This window comes from Xiphophorus hellerii, chromosome 8 (genome assembly GCF_003331165.1).
Source record: "Xiphophorus hellerii strain 12219 chromosome 8, Xiphophorus_hellerii-4.1, whole genome shotgun sequence".
Lineage (NCBI taxonomy): Eukaryota > Metazoa > Chordata > Actinopteri > Cyprinodontiformes > Poeciliidae > Xiphophorus > Xiphophorus hellerii.
The window spans coordinates 12,960,477-12,978,154 of record NC_045679.1 but is presented as its reverse complement, the minus strand read 5'-3'; the positions used below and the strand labels follow the sequence as shown (position 1 = coordinate 12,978,154).

General features: G+C 38.6%; 1 protein-coding gene across 4 annotated transcripts in view; it reads right to left on the bottom strand.

Annotated features, from left to right (window-relative positions):
* The window catches only part of exd3 (exonuclease 3'-5' domain containing 3), a 47,669-nt gene that overhangs the window by 17,607 nt on the left and 12,384 nt on the right, over window positions 1-17,678 (bottom strand). For 2 of the 4 annotated variants that reach the window (XM_032570555.1, XM_032570557.1), the window contains exons 17-20: window positions 16,009-16,227; window positions 15,212-15,265; window positions 14,972-15,103; window positions 9,476-9,598 (exon numbers count right to left, since the gene is read on the bottom strand). In XM_032570555.1, coding sequence (XP_032426446.1) covers window positions 9,476-9,598; window positions 14,972-15,103; window positions 15,212-15,265; window positions 16,009-16,227 — 528 coding nt within the window. The remainder of the gene's footprint in view (window positions 1-9,475; window positions 9,599-14,971; window positions 15,104-15,211; window positions 15,266-16,008; window positions 16,228-17,678) is intronic. The other 2 variants (XM_032570558.1, XM_032570556.1) reach the window with 1 other exon arrangement.

The window sequence follows — 17,678 nt, the reverse complement described above, 5'->3', positions numbered from 1 at the left end:
GACACTTGAACATGGGAAGATGCAAAAGATCAATCAACTGACCTTCCGCTTGACTCCTCTACCTCCTGGGCCACAGCAGCCCAATTCATCAAGATTGCTTGTACAGCACTTGGTATTTACTTTTATTTGGTCCACAGATAATCCTTGCAGTCTCCAGAGAGTACGCACACACAAATGGATGCATGCAAACCCCCTCAGACTGCACGGCTTCAGTTAAAACACTGGGATAAAGTTCCGATGAGAAAGATTAGACTCTTACTTCCAAGAGATGGAGGAAGAAATAGAGAAAAGACGCAAGCAGTGCATCATCTGCCTCTTTTTTTTTCAGAAACCTAGTCAGTCAAATTTTCCACTCTATTTATATTCTGGACTTCAGTTGGCTTGACATGCAAATGAAGTCATGGACATATCCCTGTAAAGTTTTTTATGTTTCCACTTTAATCTTTGAGTTCAGCTGTGCTCGCTGTGAATCACTTTTCTCTGTTTTTTCTCGGTTGCATCTATTCTGTTCTTGTTTGATTTCTATCAAGACATCTAATCAGTGATCCGCCACCCTAAATGGTTTCTTTTTTTTTTTTTTTTTTTAAAAAAAAAAAGGTCTTTCCCAGGGCCAAGCACCATGACCTCTTCAGCCTTGTACCCCTTTGCTCCCAGGGGTGAGGGGAGGAGGGGTTGTGCCTCTGACTATTCCCACCCCACAGGGACTTTCACTTTAATCTGACTTGAGAGCAAGAAATGAGAAACGGAGTACAAAAAAAGATAACGTGCGCCCAATAAGCATTAATGCTTATTGGGCGATCAGAAGCATGCAAAACAAACCTAGATTGCATCACATCACACAAACTGAGCTTGAAGGGGAACCAAAGCAAGACATAGCCTAGCATGTTAGGTATGAACTAGGTGCACATTCCAAAAACCTCAGCTCCACACAGAAACAGATCACACTTGCAAAACTATGTACACAATGTGTACGGATCTACATTCAGTGCTGTAAGCACACCCAGACACGCAGATAGTCACAGTTTTGCTCATGAGAAACAAGTAAGAGCAAAACATTGCAGGAGCATCAGCTCTGAACAACACCCAGTCACACAGAATTCTGTGGTTCAGCTCACAGGCCACAAACTCTGAGGGGGGTTACCATATATTATCTGTCTACATGAAGTTTAGATTTGTTAACTCATTCTCACAAACATCAAGCTTGCACTTTAATAGAGCCTGCATGTACTGTATGTTGAGTACAGTTATGTTTACTGTGTCAAAGGTATGTAGGTCAGTAATTTCTGTTCATGTGGGAGCAGGTTTAACATGACAGCCTATAATACAGAAGGTGTGAATCAGGTCATGATTTAATTAAATGCATTATCATAGATCTGTTTGCTGTCATAACTTTCACTGGTACCCTCCTAACAGTCCAAAACTGGAAACACAACTCCGGAAGACAGATGCAACCACAGGACTTAAACATCCTAACTCCTTCGTGACAATAAGCACAGACAATAGACCACACACATTCATCATGCAGGGAGACAGCAATCATGAGCCCAACTGTAACTGAAATTATGAAGTTCGTAACCTAACATTAGGAAAACACAGCAGGAGTAGGGGAGGATGAGATAATTTACCCCCAACAGCTTCTTAACACCAAGGGGGGATGTTTTTACTATAAGCAAAGTCAAGGACAGAGTGTCTCTCCTTGTGTTGTGTCAATTACAAACCACAACTCTTTCATTTTGCATAGTGAAAATTATTGCAAGATATGGTTTTGCATCTCAAATTCTTTAAAGTTTGGTAAATTTGGGGCAAATAAATGTCAACGCAAGGCTATAAAATTGTACAAATCAGAACACGTCCTCCAAAGTAGTCTATCAAGTCATGTGACTTTCAAAAACATAAAAATGTCAAACTTTCAAATTAAATGTGAATGCTGGTCTACAAGTTGTTTTTTTACATTGAGCATGCATATTTTACTACTCTTATTTTCTATGGAAGTATATTCAGTGTTTATCGACAAAAGATGAGCAGTCATCTCCTTTGCTGCTTTATCATGTTGTACTTATTCAAGTTTGATTTTTTATCCAGACTTTCAGTAGTCAGTAGTCAAAACTGGTATTTGTTGGTCTAAGCTTTATAAATAAGAGTACAGAAATCAGATGTCTGATTTGTGCAGCTCTACTTCTTTAATTCTATTTCTTGTCTCCTATTCACATTCTCTTTTCCCGTAGTGTTATGCTTTTATACATGTAAATCATGCTTAGGTTTGGGTATGATAAACAACATAGGATCAGCTCAACAGTGCTCAATCACAGGCATGAAAAAGTTAAAATTTTCTTAAAAGTAAATGCAAAAGGCCATGTGCGACTTTGTCAAGCAATCATTTAATTACCTACCTCCCCCAAATCCCTCATCTGTGGAACATTTTAATAAAAATATCTGAGTAAAAAAATGTATTACATTTGAGCAAGAAGAGCTGCCTAAAGCACATGAATGCATGGTAGGAGTTACTTTATCTACTAAAGTGGGCTCGTGTGCCAGAGTTGTGATAATAACAGCCCTAAACCTCCCAGCTATTTCTCTCTGGCAGGTATTAGCCCAGCTGACATGAGTTCTTCATCATCCTCAGGCGAGTGCAGCATGGGGCAGAATGAGCTTGGAAGTCTCGCTTATAGTGTGGTGGGTGCAGAGTGTGGGAGAATGATCTACGATTCACGAAGCTGAAAAGACCAAAGATCACATTTCACTATCGCAAGGGAAACCATTAAACCATGACCACAGACACAATGAGAATCATACCAGCAGTTTCTGGGAGAGAAAAGCATGATGGTGTGGATTTGTTCTCACAACAATTCTAAAGCGATACCTTTTTTCATTTCAATTTAAATCGATAGGGATGCACAAAACACGTGCGTTCAATCTGAAGTCACTGACCTACTTTTTTCACCTTCAGAAAAACCGACATGAGTAGTTTTTATGATGCAAAAATAATACTGTAGGATTGTGTCTCTGTGTGGTATTGTAGTCATTAGCTGACCCAAGGTTTGTTATTATACTGCAAAGAATTCAACCTCCCTTAGGGGACTGTTTGAAGCATAGGGCAATCACTCACAGCAGAATAGTCTGGCTGCGCAGCTACCGTGCTCGGCAAAACATGAGAAACTTCCTCTTTCTCTGGTATGTTTGAGAGGAAGGCATCAGTAAGTGGTTCCCTCTCCCTGAGCGGCAGGGGAAAGTAGACCCTCTCGAGTGCCTCTTGGCTTCCCCACCTCCCCCATGAGCCAATATCCCAGTCAGACAGAGGGAGACACACACACACATACACCCCCACACACACTTGCTCTCAGACACACAGTGTGGTTTCTCCTCTGGAGGGGAACATAAACAGGGCTCTCTGTCTGCAAGTGGAGATCTAGTTCTCATGACATCACCACCAAGCAGGAATGCTGCGCTCTGCCACGTCAAAGCCCTTGCCGCACACACACACTCTCTAACACATGTTAAGTGATTTATACACGTCCACATTTTTCCACATAACGGAGTGAACAATGCAGGCTCAAATAAATTTATTTTTACCACTTTAAGAAATGTCTTGCCATTTTAATTTCTCTCTGCCCAGATTTTGTTCCCCTGCATCTCCCTTTGCAAACATTAGAACTCTGTCTTGTTCATTCTCTTCTCACCCTTTCATATCAGTGCAGCCTCTGCAGTTCACAGTGTCAGACCACACACATAAACCTCCCAAACACTGATAATGTATGAGAGAGAACTAGAATAAGAATAAGAGCTCAAACCGAGAGAATAAAGCTTTATCTGCTATGAGAAACTTTTTGTATACTGTATTTCTGTGTTTGGGTGGTGGTGGCGGTGGAGGCGGCGGTAGTGGTACTGTGTATGGGAAATTACGCACTACTTCATTGTATTGGTGTTTGGAGGAAAAGCCCTATTGAAGCTCTCTACTTCCTTTTCACCTCTCTTCCTCTGCCAAACTCTCATCCCTTCTACATCCCTCCATCACTTCCTGCTTTATGCCCCACTTTCCTTGCAGCTTTGCCCCTTTGCATCCCACCTTTTTCTTCCCCACTTCACCATCTTTTTCCCAGTTTCTCCCCCTATCGTTTTGTTTGTCCTCTCTTGATTCTCTAAGGCGATTGGGGAAAGCAGGGACAGGAAGCAGCTTGGTTCTTAGACAATGGAACACATCAAAATCAAAAAACAGCACCAACCTCACCAACTTTTCACACACACACATACACGCAAACACAGCAAGACAAACAGGACATTCCAGCTGCCGGCTGCACCGGATTCCTCGCTTTGGCTAATCTGAAACGGAGAGTGAGACAGGGAGTGGAGCGGAGCGGAACAGCGAGGCCGGGTGAGAACCGGGAGCGAGGGAGAGCGGCAAAGATGGAAAGTGAGAAGGCCAAATAAAGGAAGAGGAGAAGAAACTGATACAGTTAGGTGAAAGAAGCGTTGAACTTGCACTGAGATCTTAAAAAGGAAAGGCGCTTAGAGAAGGATTCCCTTAAAAGCTGTCTTATTTTATCATTCAATTCAAATAATTTCAAAATACTTAATTAATCCCAAAGGGAATCTAAATGTTGTAGTAACTCATATCATTCAAGCATTTTCAAAAAGTCTTTGTGAATGGAGATGCCTACCCTGGCCATAGCCTTCCTATGCTATTCCACTTGTTTCTCATCTCCCTTCAGTCCTCCATCTGGGATTTCTCCCGTTGAGCTCAATTAACCAGGCATTAATTGAGCCAATCAGTGAACAGGAGGAGTTGTGAACGTTTGTCAATTTTCTGTGCTGTTTTAAGAATTGTAGTCTGCCGATATAATGGGTAGTTTGGCAATGGCAGCAGAGGAAGCCAATGAGTCTATGTTGGCCACACTTCCAAATAGCTAACAGGCTAGTGATGCTGTGGGCAGAAAGGATTTCTGATAAGAATTCAGTCTTGCAATGAATCTGAAGAAGCCCCTGTTGCAATAGTGTCATGACAGTCTTACGTGTCATGACGTGCTAACAGCTCAATACTGTGACAACATTTCACAGAAACATGTCCTGGATGACACCATCAGTTGTAGACAAGCACTGGTAATGCTCATCCTTTGCTTTTGCAGCTTTTTTTAAAATCTCTCTCTCGTCATGTGGACAGAAAGCCAGGCAGAGAGATGCTGGAGTCACAGATACGATCCTTACTCATGGTGATCGTTTGATGGCTACTCTGACAATCATGCGATGCCAGTATTACAATTATATGACTATGACTGAAAGTTGTGGGTTCAAATATAATCCCACCCCCCATGTGCCACTGGGGAAGGCAAGTTCTTTATTTATATATAAATATATAAAAACTTGAGGTTAAGTTACATTGATCACAGTATCATTATATAATGATGTGATCAAAATAATATATATATATATATATATATATATATATACAGTACAGACCAAAAGTTTGGACACACCTTTTAATTCAATGAGTTTCCTTTATTTTCATGACTATTGACATTGTAGATTCACACTGAAGGCATCAAAACTGTGAATAACACATGTGGAAATATGCACTAAACAAAAAAGTGTAAAACAACTGAAAATACCCCTTATATTCTAGTTTCTTCAAAGTAGCAACCTTTTGCTGTGATTGCTGCTTTGCACACACTCTGCATTTTCTTGATGAGCTTCAAGAGGTAGTCACCTGAAATAGTTTTCACTTCATAGGTGTGCCCTGTCAGGTTAATAAGTGGGATTTCTTGCCTTATAAATAGTCATGAAAATAAAGAAAACCCATTGAATTAGAAAGGTGTGTCCAAACTGTGGATATATATATATATATATATATATATATATATATATACACAGTATATACTGTATATATGGAAAATATAAAGTATAGAAATGCTCTCAAAGACATATCTCAAGTGGAGCATTACTGCAAAAGATGTAACTCTCCACTTGTCAAAGTCAAACTGTTCGGTCAATAAATAAATCAAGAAATAAATCAAGAAATCATTTCTTATTCCAGCACCTATTTCCATACATTTAATATCCTAAAAAGCAGACATCCACCTGTTTCCCATAGTGAAAAAAGTGACGCTTGAGCACCTATAGTCTCAGACAGGCACACAGACAGACATAGATTTCTATCATGCACGCACTCATGCACACACAGGTGTCATTGCATAGCTATGCTAACCTGGGGCCAACTTGACTGTGGGAAAAAGAGGCAGATCTGCTTTGTTAAATGCTTGCTGAGTGATTGCTCATCTTCTTTCGTATCCAACAGCTTGCACTAATGTCTGCTGCTTTGTACTTTCAAATGGTTGCGGACTATCTTTTGAGAGATTTTTAGTTAAACTAAGAGAGTGAAATTCTGCTAAAGTTTAAGGTAATTATAAAGATTACAATTAATGTATGCTCAAGTAATGAATGAATAAATGATAAATCAGTTAATGGACAGGTTATAAGGTAAATCTGTATAAATAGTTGGTAACAAAAACAGCAAATCATTCAATCACATCTACACATGCTAAGATAAAACCAAGTGACTGAAAGTGTAACCAAGGAGATAAAAGTGACTTTGAAAGTGGCAAGGTCATTGATGACACACGGACAGCTCTGAGTATTTCAGAAACTGTAAAGCTGCTAGGATTTTCACATACAGTCATATCACTGGTTTAAAGGATGACCCAAAAAGGAGAAAATATCTACCAGACAGCAGCTGCATTTACATGAGGGCTTAGTTGTCAGAGAAAGATAGGCAGATTGGTTTGAGCTGATAAAAACTTAGCAGGAGCTAACAGGAAGTGCAATTCTAGATTATTTTAGAAGTCTTAATGAGGTCTTAATCTACATCACTGACAAGTATGCTGGGGTAGCATCTGAAATTTCAGGTTTCAAATATTACCGCACAGCTAAAATCAATATTTCTACTTTTGACTTCAGAAAGACCAAAATCAATTACTGCCAAATGCTGAAATGAACAGTTTACAAATCATCTGTTCATCACATGATGAACAGAAATCAAATCATCTATTAATATAAATGTCTATAAGAAAGGGCACTTTCAGTGGAAACTGGAAAAACATTACTCCTTACCAGCATCATTACATCATTGCTGTTTAGACTGTTAACATAGTGCTTCTCTGCTTGGTGCTCCAGCAGCAGCATTGCAGACAAGAGAGTTCAGCAAAGTTTAGTGAGGGAAGCTAGAAGTGTCAGTGGATTATCTCAACATTCTTTGTACATTTGTGTGGGACTCAAGAGGGGTATTTTCCGAGTTCCCAGACATGAAAAAAACAAAATAAGAACACTGAAGTTGGACTTCTGACTTATAGTTGGAGTCAGTCAACTTACCCTAAGTTCAGTCTTCAAAATGGCTACATTTAACATTACCGTGAATACTTTTAAGTTCTCACAGTAGTTCTCACAAAACAAATAGGAAATCCCACCATATTTCACTTTCAACCATAACACTCACAGCTCAAGTGTGACTAAATTTAATAACACTGACTTTCAAGAAAACTCGAACGCAGAATGCGTCCATGATCTGTTTCAGATTAAGGAACAAGGCTCTGGACATTATCAGAAAATTTTCACACCTTCTCCATAGGCTGTTCGCACTGCGTTCAGGCAAACATTACTGGAAAATCAAAAGAAAAACCAGCGGACTGCTACACAGCTTTGTGCCTCAAGCTGTGAAAATCCTACACTGTATTTTATGGCCCTTTTCCACTAGCACCTCATCTTTTGGATGGCTTTTCATTATAACTGAGTAACAGCTGTAGTGGAGTCATCGTATAGTTAGGCGGTCATAGAGTTTGAAAAGGAGCGCTAAGTGATCAATATGCAACAATAACACAACGATGGAGGACATGAAAGCAACACCAAATGCACTTAGTTGCTATTGTGCTTTATCATAAGTTGCTATTGTGATGCAACCAGCTACTCCCCTAACAAATCACTGATATCTCGTTTTCAGCCAGACTCTTCAAGCTTTGAACCCTAGCAAGGTAGGTCTAAAGATTAATTCTGGTTGAAAGCTTAGACTTACTTTGCTAGTTTTCCACAGGTAATCTTTACTACTTGAAAGACATTTTTATAGCAATCTTGTCTCATTTTGTGGCAAGAAAATGATGACAAAATATTTTTACTGATTGATTTGATTGTAATGTAGGAACATGGGTAATGTAAGCTTGAACATCTCTGACCATCTATGCCAATTTTAATGAATGTGACTTTTGCCTATGTACTTTTTAGTATTTTACGATAACACATTTGTTTTGTTTTAAGGGAGGTGGTGTTAAATAAAATACATTTTTCTCATAATGTTATCCCCCTCATCAAAACCATATCTGGATTGTTGCTTTGATTCTTTCATATATGTTCAAGAAATCCTTTAATCTTTCGTGGCAGCAATTCAAAGTGCCTAGATGGTTGCCGCCACAAAGCCCCGCCAATAATTAGAGAGCTCCAGTTTAGAGAGACAGTCTCTAGCCTCACAGAGCACCTTTCCCCTAAGCTTTCCCCACTCCGCTCCTCCAGACTAGCAGCAGCAGCAATTAGCAAATACATAGTGGTACTGTGCATCTGCTGAGCTTATCATACAAACTACTTCTGAGTCCAATGGTCCTAAGAACAGCTGTAAACGGCATAATGAGAAGCACTGTTGTGATGATGTGGTAAAGGCGGAGTATCAGAAAGCAAAGGAGCTTCTTAAAAATACAGAAGCCCAATTTCAAACAATCAATTTGCAAAGTCAAATTTCTTTTAAGTTATTTAAACAGCATTTTTTATAACAACTAAGGTAACATAGATACTTGATTGTATTAATCAAGTAACTATGCATGTGCCTGGAAAATACATAATACTGCCCCTTTAAGAAGAATATTCAGATGAATTATTGATGCCAATCCATCATGCAAATATGCCAGATTTAGGCTTACAAGCTAAAGAAAAAAATAATACTCCAGACACATAAATTAAAAAAAATGTTGGCAAACGCTTCCCCTTCCAGTGAAGTTCTTTTGTGATGTGTGATGAATAATCTGTCTCCATGAGTCAACTTCTCATTAAACTGAAGAGGTCATATCCACAACAAACATGATTCCCAGCAAAACCTCAGCAAAGTTGCATTAAATTTGTGGTAATGCCTCTTTCAATTCTAAAACTCGTACATCAAAAGTGACAAAACAGTCACAATGACTTTTGCTGACTTGCCACCCACAATACGAAAAGCATGCTGGGCTTCATACTTTAGACAAAGCTCTTTCAATTAATTACTGTATGTGTAGGGGCGTGTGGGCGTGTGGGGGTGTGCGTGCGGGGGTGTGTGTAGGGCTGTGTGTGTGTGGGTGCCAAACACAATGAGTGAAAGATTGACGTGCTTCCTAGAGGAGCAAAGTCAGTGTGTGGATTCACTCTGAACACTTTGTGAAACTCTATGTGTGTGTAACAGGAGATGTGAAACCCTCACCACACACAGTGGGAAATATTTGGGATGGTTTCTCTCGGAATGTCTTGGTCTGCGTATGGAATGCCTCCCGTCCCCCCAACATCTCTCCACCACGACCCCCTTCTCACTGTCTCTTCCTCCCATCTATGAAGGAAAAGGGGTGTGTGGAGGATACACAGATACGATCCTCAGTTTTGTCACTGCAGTGCACATGTATGGAACAAAACAAGAAACTTGTTCAGATTTGAGAAAATGCTAGTCTTTAAAGTTTATATAACCAAAAACAAAAGCGTTGATGTGAACCAGAGCCATGTGAATCTAATCACAGTAATTCTGATTTAAAGGTGTGAGGTTGTTTATGACAGTCTTTGACATATCCATCCATCCTGACACTGATTAACAGCTTGTGAAGGTTAGCATTAACTGTGTCTCAGCCTCTTACATTCCTCCGGTTTCTCAGCTTGCGGCTCTCCAAGAAGATCAAAGGACGGACGAGTCCTTTCTACTGCCCTGCTCTCTTCCACCCCTCCTTATCCTTCACTCTCTCTTCGTCCTGCTATCCTTCATTCAATTAACTCTCATCTCCTTTGCCCAAAAAGCAATCCATTCCAGCCTTTTTTCCCTTTACATCTCTTTTTCCTCCAAACTTTCTCAATTGGTTAAATTTGTTCCCATCATTTTTACCTCCTTGCCATCTCCTCTGTTCTCACCCCCATACCCCCACTCCCCCTCCGTCTCTCCTGCCCCTCCCTCTCACAGTTTGGCGGTTCCTGTTGCTCTTGTTTTCACTTCCCCAGTAGTGCAGTGCGTGGGAACCAGCGCTTTCACTGCAACAGCGTCTACAGCTGAGCCTGAACAGAAGTGCGACCAAGCCTTTTGAGCCTTTGAAGGTTCTGAGGTGCCTTGTGTACAGTATGATGTTATCTGTGCATGTTTGTCAGATCTGAGTTGCGCAGATGCATCACTGTGCTGTGTGTCTGTTGGATTTATCTCACAGTCGATCTCAACGCGTCTATAAAAGGCTAGTGGTCACATTTCATGGAGCTGCACAACCCAACGGAAGTGTGTGCAAGTGTGTACATGCATGGAAAGTTTAGGTGCAGCAGGCATTAGTGGTGGGAAAACAAAGCAACTGTGCAACTATAGGCTGTGCAATGTTAACATTGTTTCAAAAGTTTACACACCTTTCTTAAAATGCCATTTCATATAATGTAAATAAATGTGACCATGATAGGCAAATATTAAACCTTTGTAGCCTTTAATATGAGACATACCTTGTCCAAGTCAACAGGAAAACAAGAAAATGTGATGAGGACAATATGTAAAAAACAAATATGCTGTAATAACTTAGTTTCATACTTATGCAAACACTTAATTTTTGTAGAATGACGCTTTTATTTATATTTTTATTTATATTCAGCATTCAGTATTTTTAGGAATCTATAACAATCTCAACTTGTTGATTTGAACACGTTTCACACCCTGTAGAGTTGAAAAGCAAACCCTACATTTTATCTTCAGCTTTTCAATCAGATACCTAAATGTTTGTCCATAAATCCATCCACCTTTTCAATCCAGAGCATGAGGCAGCCACCACCATGTTTCACTGTCAGTATGCTGTTCGTTTGGGGGCACACACTGTTATTTTTGCACCAAGCAAACCTTTTAAAATTGTGGCTCAAAAGTTCAAATTTAGTTTTATCAGTCATTTTCTGAAAAAAACAATTGAAAATATTACATATACTTGTATATTTAGCTACTTTGTCAACTCCACTACAGACAACAGAGGTTAAAATTAGATTTATTTCATTATTGATTTGGCTTTCTGTTTGCTTTCAAATCTCTGAGGGAAAAACAGTTGTGTGTTTTACTATTTTCAAGCGGTAGCTTTCTGTTGCATGTTGAGAATGCAATTACTGAAGGAAAAACAGTGATTTTCCTTCACTAATTGATTATAATCGATCATAAAAAGTCATAACTAAGTTAAATGGTACTTTGGATGCCTAAAGTGATACCTGATCTGCTCTCACCAGGGCTGTAAATTCTTTTCAGAAGCCAAGGTATTTCTTCTATTGTTGGCTAACGTCCAAGAACAAAGTTTTCTTTTTCCTCCACTTTAGTTTACAAGTGCAAACACACACTTGCATGGATATTGCCAGTTACTTTATATTAAGATTCTTCAACTTCATTTGTCTTCATTACTTGTCTGTTGGTAACCAACAGAAAAAAATCTACTGATCACAGAAATAATTCTGTTTTGGTTTAAGTTCATATAAACACACACCAGCATCTGATTAAAGGTGCAGAAAAACAGAAAAACAAACAGGAATGGTTGGGCTAATCCGGGCTTCAAAAGGACCTGTCTGTTAGTGTGTGACTGCAATAACAAAGTGGATAAAATTAAACAAAACCCCAAACCAGTTACCTCAAAATACAGCTTGCTACAAACCAAAACAAACTGCACAATGTAGCTGCAACTTTAATAAAGTTTCTTACTTAATCATTGCGCTGTGATTCTTTTTTAGAAATTAGAAATAAAAGTGTCTCTAAATTAATAAATGGCATATGTTTCAGGTAATACTAAAATGACTTTCCTTATGTAAATGTTTCAAAAGACCTCTTATTTTAGATTAAATTCAAAGTGAGATTGTTCATAGTAAATGTAACACAAAACATTCCAACACAAGTAGGTATTTTACTGGAAAAATAAATGAAATGCAGTATTTTTTATTGTTGAAGTAAGAAGACAAACAGCATTACTTTAATACTTTTGGACTCCAGGGAGTTCTAATACGTCCATCAAAAACACATTTCCTAATGCCTCTAAAATCATAAAGTCATTAAGTCATTGGTTAATCTGGTATTTCTTCTCTTTTACTTTCTTTTTTCATGTGACAATCATCAGTGGTGTATATGAATGAGAAGAAGACAAACAGTGACAAGGGAGGGAAACTGACCAGTCCAACGCTAATCAGAAAGCTTTACAATCAGACAACAAAGGGGTTAAGTTTGCCTGGGTGGGCCACAGTGCAGAACAAGGGTGAGCCTCTCTAGATCTGCGTAACACATAAGGACAAATAGCAGGGTACCAAATTGTGTTAGAGTTGTCACATTAAGGAGAAAAAGTAAAATCAAAATTTAATTTTACGGTAGGAGAATAGTATAAGACAAACTAGGAAAGAATAAATTCCTTAACAGAGATTCTAGATGTGCAAATGAAGAAAGTTATGTCAGAGCTAAGGATGAAGGAGATCCACCATTAAACGTTTTCTTTCTCTGGCTTTGTTTGCATCTGTACTGGAGTAATAAAGCATTTAATTCATTTAGAGACACAATTTGCCTCTCTTTATGTTATTTCAGCAGTGAACCATATTCTACCTTATTGTAAATAGTTGTTTAGCTGAGTTTGGACAGAAGGAAGCATCAAGGTGGTCCACATTTGTAACATTTCAAGCCTGACAGAGACACAGTTTGTGGCGTATCTTGATACATTTGTCTCCTCCTCCAGGAGCAGGCCAGAACACCCAGGTTTAGGAACCCTCTCGCAAAGATTCCCATTGAAACCACAAGAACAAACACACACACAAACACAGTCACCGGCAAACACAGTTCCTTAAACAGCCACCCACAGAGACATCTGCAGGTCAGGTAGCATAAATCACTAATACACTGATAACGATATCTGAATTATTCTCCAGCCTCAACAAACATGGCAAACATACAGGTAGTTAAAAAGAATTAGTGTTCAATGATGTGCATCAACAGCAACATTATAAATTACATTTCTTTATTTGATTGCAACTTAACTGTAAAAACTCTGTGAAAAAATAAACTATTAAAAACACTGCCTCTGTGTTAATAGTTTAAAATCACTGACTAAGATAGGATAAGGATTCTTTAGAGTACTCTAGGTTTGAACTGTTATAATTTCTGTAGAATTAAACAACAAAAAGCAGATTTTTTTTTTTACATGAAATTACTTGTGAAAAAGATACGTGTTTCTCAAAAATCTTCTGAAATATACATGCTTTCTTTGCTTACTTTCTTTCCATTTTTCTCAAATGCTGTCCTTAAAATTATATTGAGCAAATCATTGACAACTGCTTAGAATATTTCCTTCCACTGTTAAGCACCAGTACAATTCAAAGCTCTGGTGACCACAAGCCAAACGATGTAATCCAGACGTCTGTCCTCCCTACCACATCCTCCAGTCACCGCTGTGGGTCTCAAAGCATTCCCAGACCAGATGGGAAATGCAATCCCTTTCTGTGTCTCCCGAGTCTGCTTCAGGGGCCTCCCTCCATCTGGACATGCCTGGAATACCTCCACAAGGAGGTTACCAGGAGGTATACTAATTAGATATACCAAGACGTTAATCTATAGCTTTCCACACGAAAGCTGTTCCTTTAGTTAATCATTTAAAATGAGCTATTTTTGACCTTTAAACATCACTGTACTGTCCAATTTACTGCCAACAAGACACTAATCACTTTCTCATTCCATCTTTTCCGCATCTTACTCAAACTTTTGTCAACTTAACAGCTATGCAGCAGCTTGTTTTAGACCCAGTAGTGTATACAAAGTAAAACATTGCATAGCAATGTGTTTCTGCATAGTTTTAGGTTTTTATCTCCAGGAGAGTCCAACATGTTCCCCATTCACAAACATCTCAGCACAAATGACAGTTTCTCCTCTGATAGCTTTCCCATCCTTGCAAGTTAATCTGTTCTGCTTTTGTTTTGCATTTGAAACAAGAATGACCACCACAGATTTTGTTAATATAAATTGAGAACTCAGTGATTGCTGAACAAGTTTTAAAACCACATTAGTACTTCCTTATTATTCATTTTTAGAAATATTTTTCCTCTTTCTCATAGTGTGGTTTGATTCAACAACAACAAAAATGTTATATCAACACAGTTACAACTTAATGTAGGATTAAATAAATGTATTGTATACATGCAGTTGTGTAGCATCTTTATACTAGGATGAAAAAATGTAGTTTTTCCCTGTGTCATCCTTATGACATGTAGAACTGCATAATGCATCAAAAATATCTTGTCCCAGCAAAATCAATCTGTGGAATATTAATAACAAAAAGGACTGTTTATATTCACATTGCTGGATGTCGTCTCAATGCAGTATCTGCCCATATTATCATTATGCAGATTATGCAAAACCTTACATTGGGAAGACAGTGGTTGGCATGGATACAAAAGACAGATGTGAAGAAAATGTGTATTTTATCACAACTAATATGATTGTCATAATGCTTATCATTTGGTTCATTTTCTAATGATTGAAGCCCTAATGATGTGCTACTTACTGTTCATTGCAAAGGTATTCTGCTGTGGTCAGAGGAGACCAAATGTCAACTTTTATGTATAAGTAAGGCTTTGTGTCTGGGTAGAGGTAAATTAGTTTAAATGCAATTAATAGAAAAACCAAGAAGTCAACCATTAAACAATGTTTGCACTGCACTAGACTACAGGAGAACAAAATTACAAGGAAACATACCTGACAGCGGCTGAATATGTCACTGGGAGTAGGCTGGACATTGAAGTGTCTTAGGACTCGAATAGTCTGGTCTCTGGCCTTCTCTGAACAGTCTAAGGACAGACAGCGACCTTCACCCACCTGGGAACGTAACTGGAAGACAGTTGAAGCATGTTAACAAAAAATAGGGATAATAATCAGGAGTGCATCCACGGAAACACATTTGGATTTTACATTGCACTTGACTTTGCATGTACTTACAGTTTGGAACGGTTGACCACATGTGAGGATGACACGGCCTTCATCTTGTGCCAACTGAAAGCACACAAAAAACCTTCCCGTTAATTTACTGCACAGTAGCTGGGATTTCTATTAGTCTGAAGTAACTGTAAGTGTTGAATGCTGGATATTTACCTGGATCCAGGTACAATTTCATGTTAAAATTCCATGATTTTAAAAATATTTCAAATTTATAAGTAAATGGACGCACAACAAAGTGAAAGAATGGATGGATGGATAACTTAATGGGAAAAAGTACAAGCCGTACATCTGCTGTAGCTACATTTAGCAGCTGAATCACACAATCGCAGAGACCTCTAAAATCACAATAAAATGGTGTAGCTGATGATGTCACCAACATTTTTCCAACAATAGGTGGAAACATTCAAGCTCCTGAAGTGCCCAAAAAGGACATTCAGACTTTCTGTGGTTAAGTATGACATCACAAATTCAAACAACCTGTATCTGCAGCGCAAAAGATTTATAAACGTGTCACTTAAGAATCTGGATTGTGGCTAAAAAGCAAGTATCAGTGGCTGTTTGTGTAAACTGGGTGTTGATCATATTACAACATTTGGACAAGATCAGTAGATTTTGGTCTGTCCAAAACCTGGATTATATTTAAGAAAAAAAAATACTTTTGTGGTAAAGGTTTTACTTTACAGATGTATTGTTTAGATTTTTTGTGGTATTTTGGTCATTTTAAAAATATTTTTGTAAGTTTTTCTTCTTTGTGAAAAAAAGAAAATGCACTTCCTCTTAATAGCTTTCTAACCAACCTTTGCTGCCACTCTGTGATCATCAGTGTTTTCCAGCATGACCACGTCAACTCCCAAACACCGCAGATATCTTCCCAGTCCTTGCAGCATGTTGTCACACACCACCCGCAACTGCTGGGGGTTTAGGGGTGGAGTGTCTTCTGAGGGCTGCTCGCCACACAGGAGGCCTTTCAGTGTGTCAGAATGAGGGGGACTGACCCTCTGAGCCCCCTGACATTCCTAAATGGACACAGAGAATAATGTGATATTTAACCGATCCCTGTAGGGGGATTTTCTTTTCACTTGCACCTCAGCTCAGAGAGGTCAAAGCACAGGGTGAGTAATACAACTGCACCCCTGGAGCTGATAGGAACTAGTGAAGGGCCTTTGTCAAATGCTCATTGTCTCTCCCTGCAGGCTGGATGCTCAAACCCAGGGCCTTCAGCTGGAGGTTGCCTTTATTCTTTCACAAAAGTCACACAAAAGGTCACAGGTTATCACAGAATTAAGAATTGTCAAATTAGCACAGTTGCTCTTCTTTAAATAGAGCAGGTTATGGTTTCTGATTATAGTCTGGATTTGAGATAACTGCACTACACCAACTCTAAGGAGGATAAATGGTCTAAAGCCATTTCCACAATTCAAAATACAAAACACAGTAATAGAATTTCTCACTTTTCTGCACTGGCAGCATTTAGAGCAGTACAACATCAGGATAACATGAAATTCTGACACTTTTCCTAAAATGTTGCCATGATGATAACCACTATTATTAACCTATTTTTATCAATATTATTTGATTTTTTTGAATCATTAATCTATCATATCATTAATCCATCATTAATCTGTATGAAATTTGTATTTGATTGTGTTTTGTCATCCTTTTAAAACTACTGCTAGTTTTAAATTAGCAGGGACTCTCATATCGATTTTTAAAGTGCTTAAGTAGCCCATTAATATGCATTTAAAAATACTAATAAAAATCTATGCCTTGCCTTTCCTCCAATGATATCCAAGTATGAATCTGAAGATCTTTATAAAGATTTTAAACAGTTCCTATTAGGCATATTGCTGGGTTTTGATTTGGGGGTTGCAATTTAGGCATCATTTGTGCACTGTAGGACTACAAATGAATTGCACAATGGAAAAAATAAAGCTAACTTAATCTGTTATTTATCCTGGAGATGCTTTACATGTTCCATTCTCAAAACGTGTTTCACATGAGAAGATCATTGGTGGTGCGCCGCCTCCTACATTCAGTTTTTATGTAAATAATCACTGGTTTCTGTGTAAGTAATCCTCATATGAAAACATGAAGACGGGCTAAAGGCTCATAAGAAAGGACTAAATGAGATGCCAAGAGAGTATCTACTGCAGGACAGATGTGCTAACTGCACTTAACCTTTTTGCATAGACAACATCAAAAATCCTTAATTATTCCTGGAATTTATCCCAATCAGGGAACGTCTCAGACAGGTTTAGATCCTTAATTCAGTCTTTCTGGGTTTAATTAATCAGGGTTCTGATTTCAGAACAATGACAACTTAACAACAACTTAAAAATCAAATATGTCTTGTAAGACTCAGTGGAAAGTGTCACTAAGTAGACATCCTACAGACAGCCTAAAGATAATCATAGGGTTTAAGTCTGCTCTTCGTTCTTTACACTCTGCTTCCCTATAGGGAGATGGG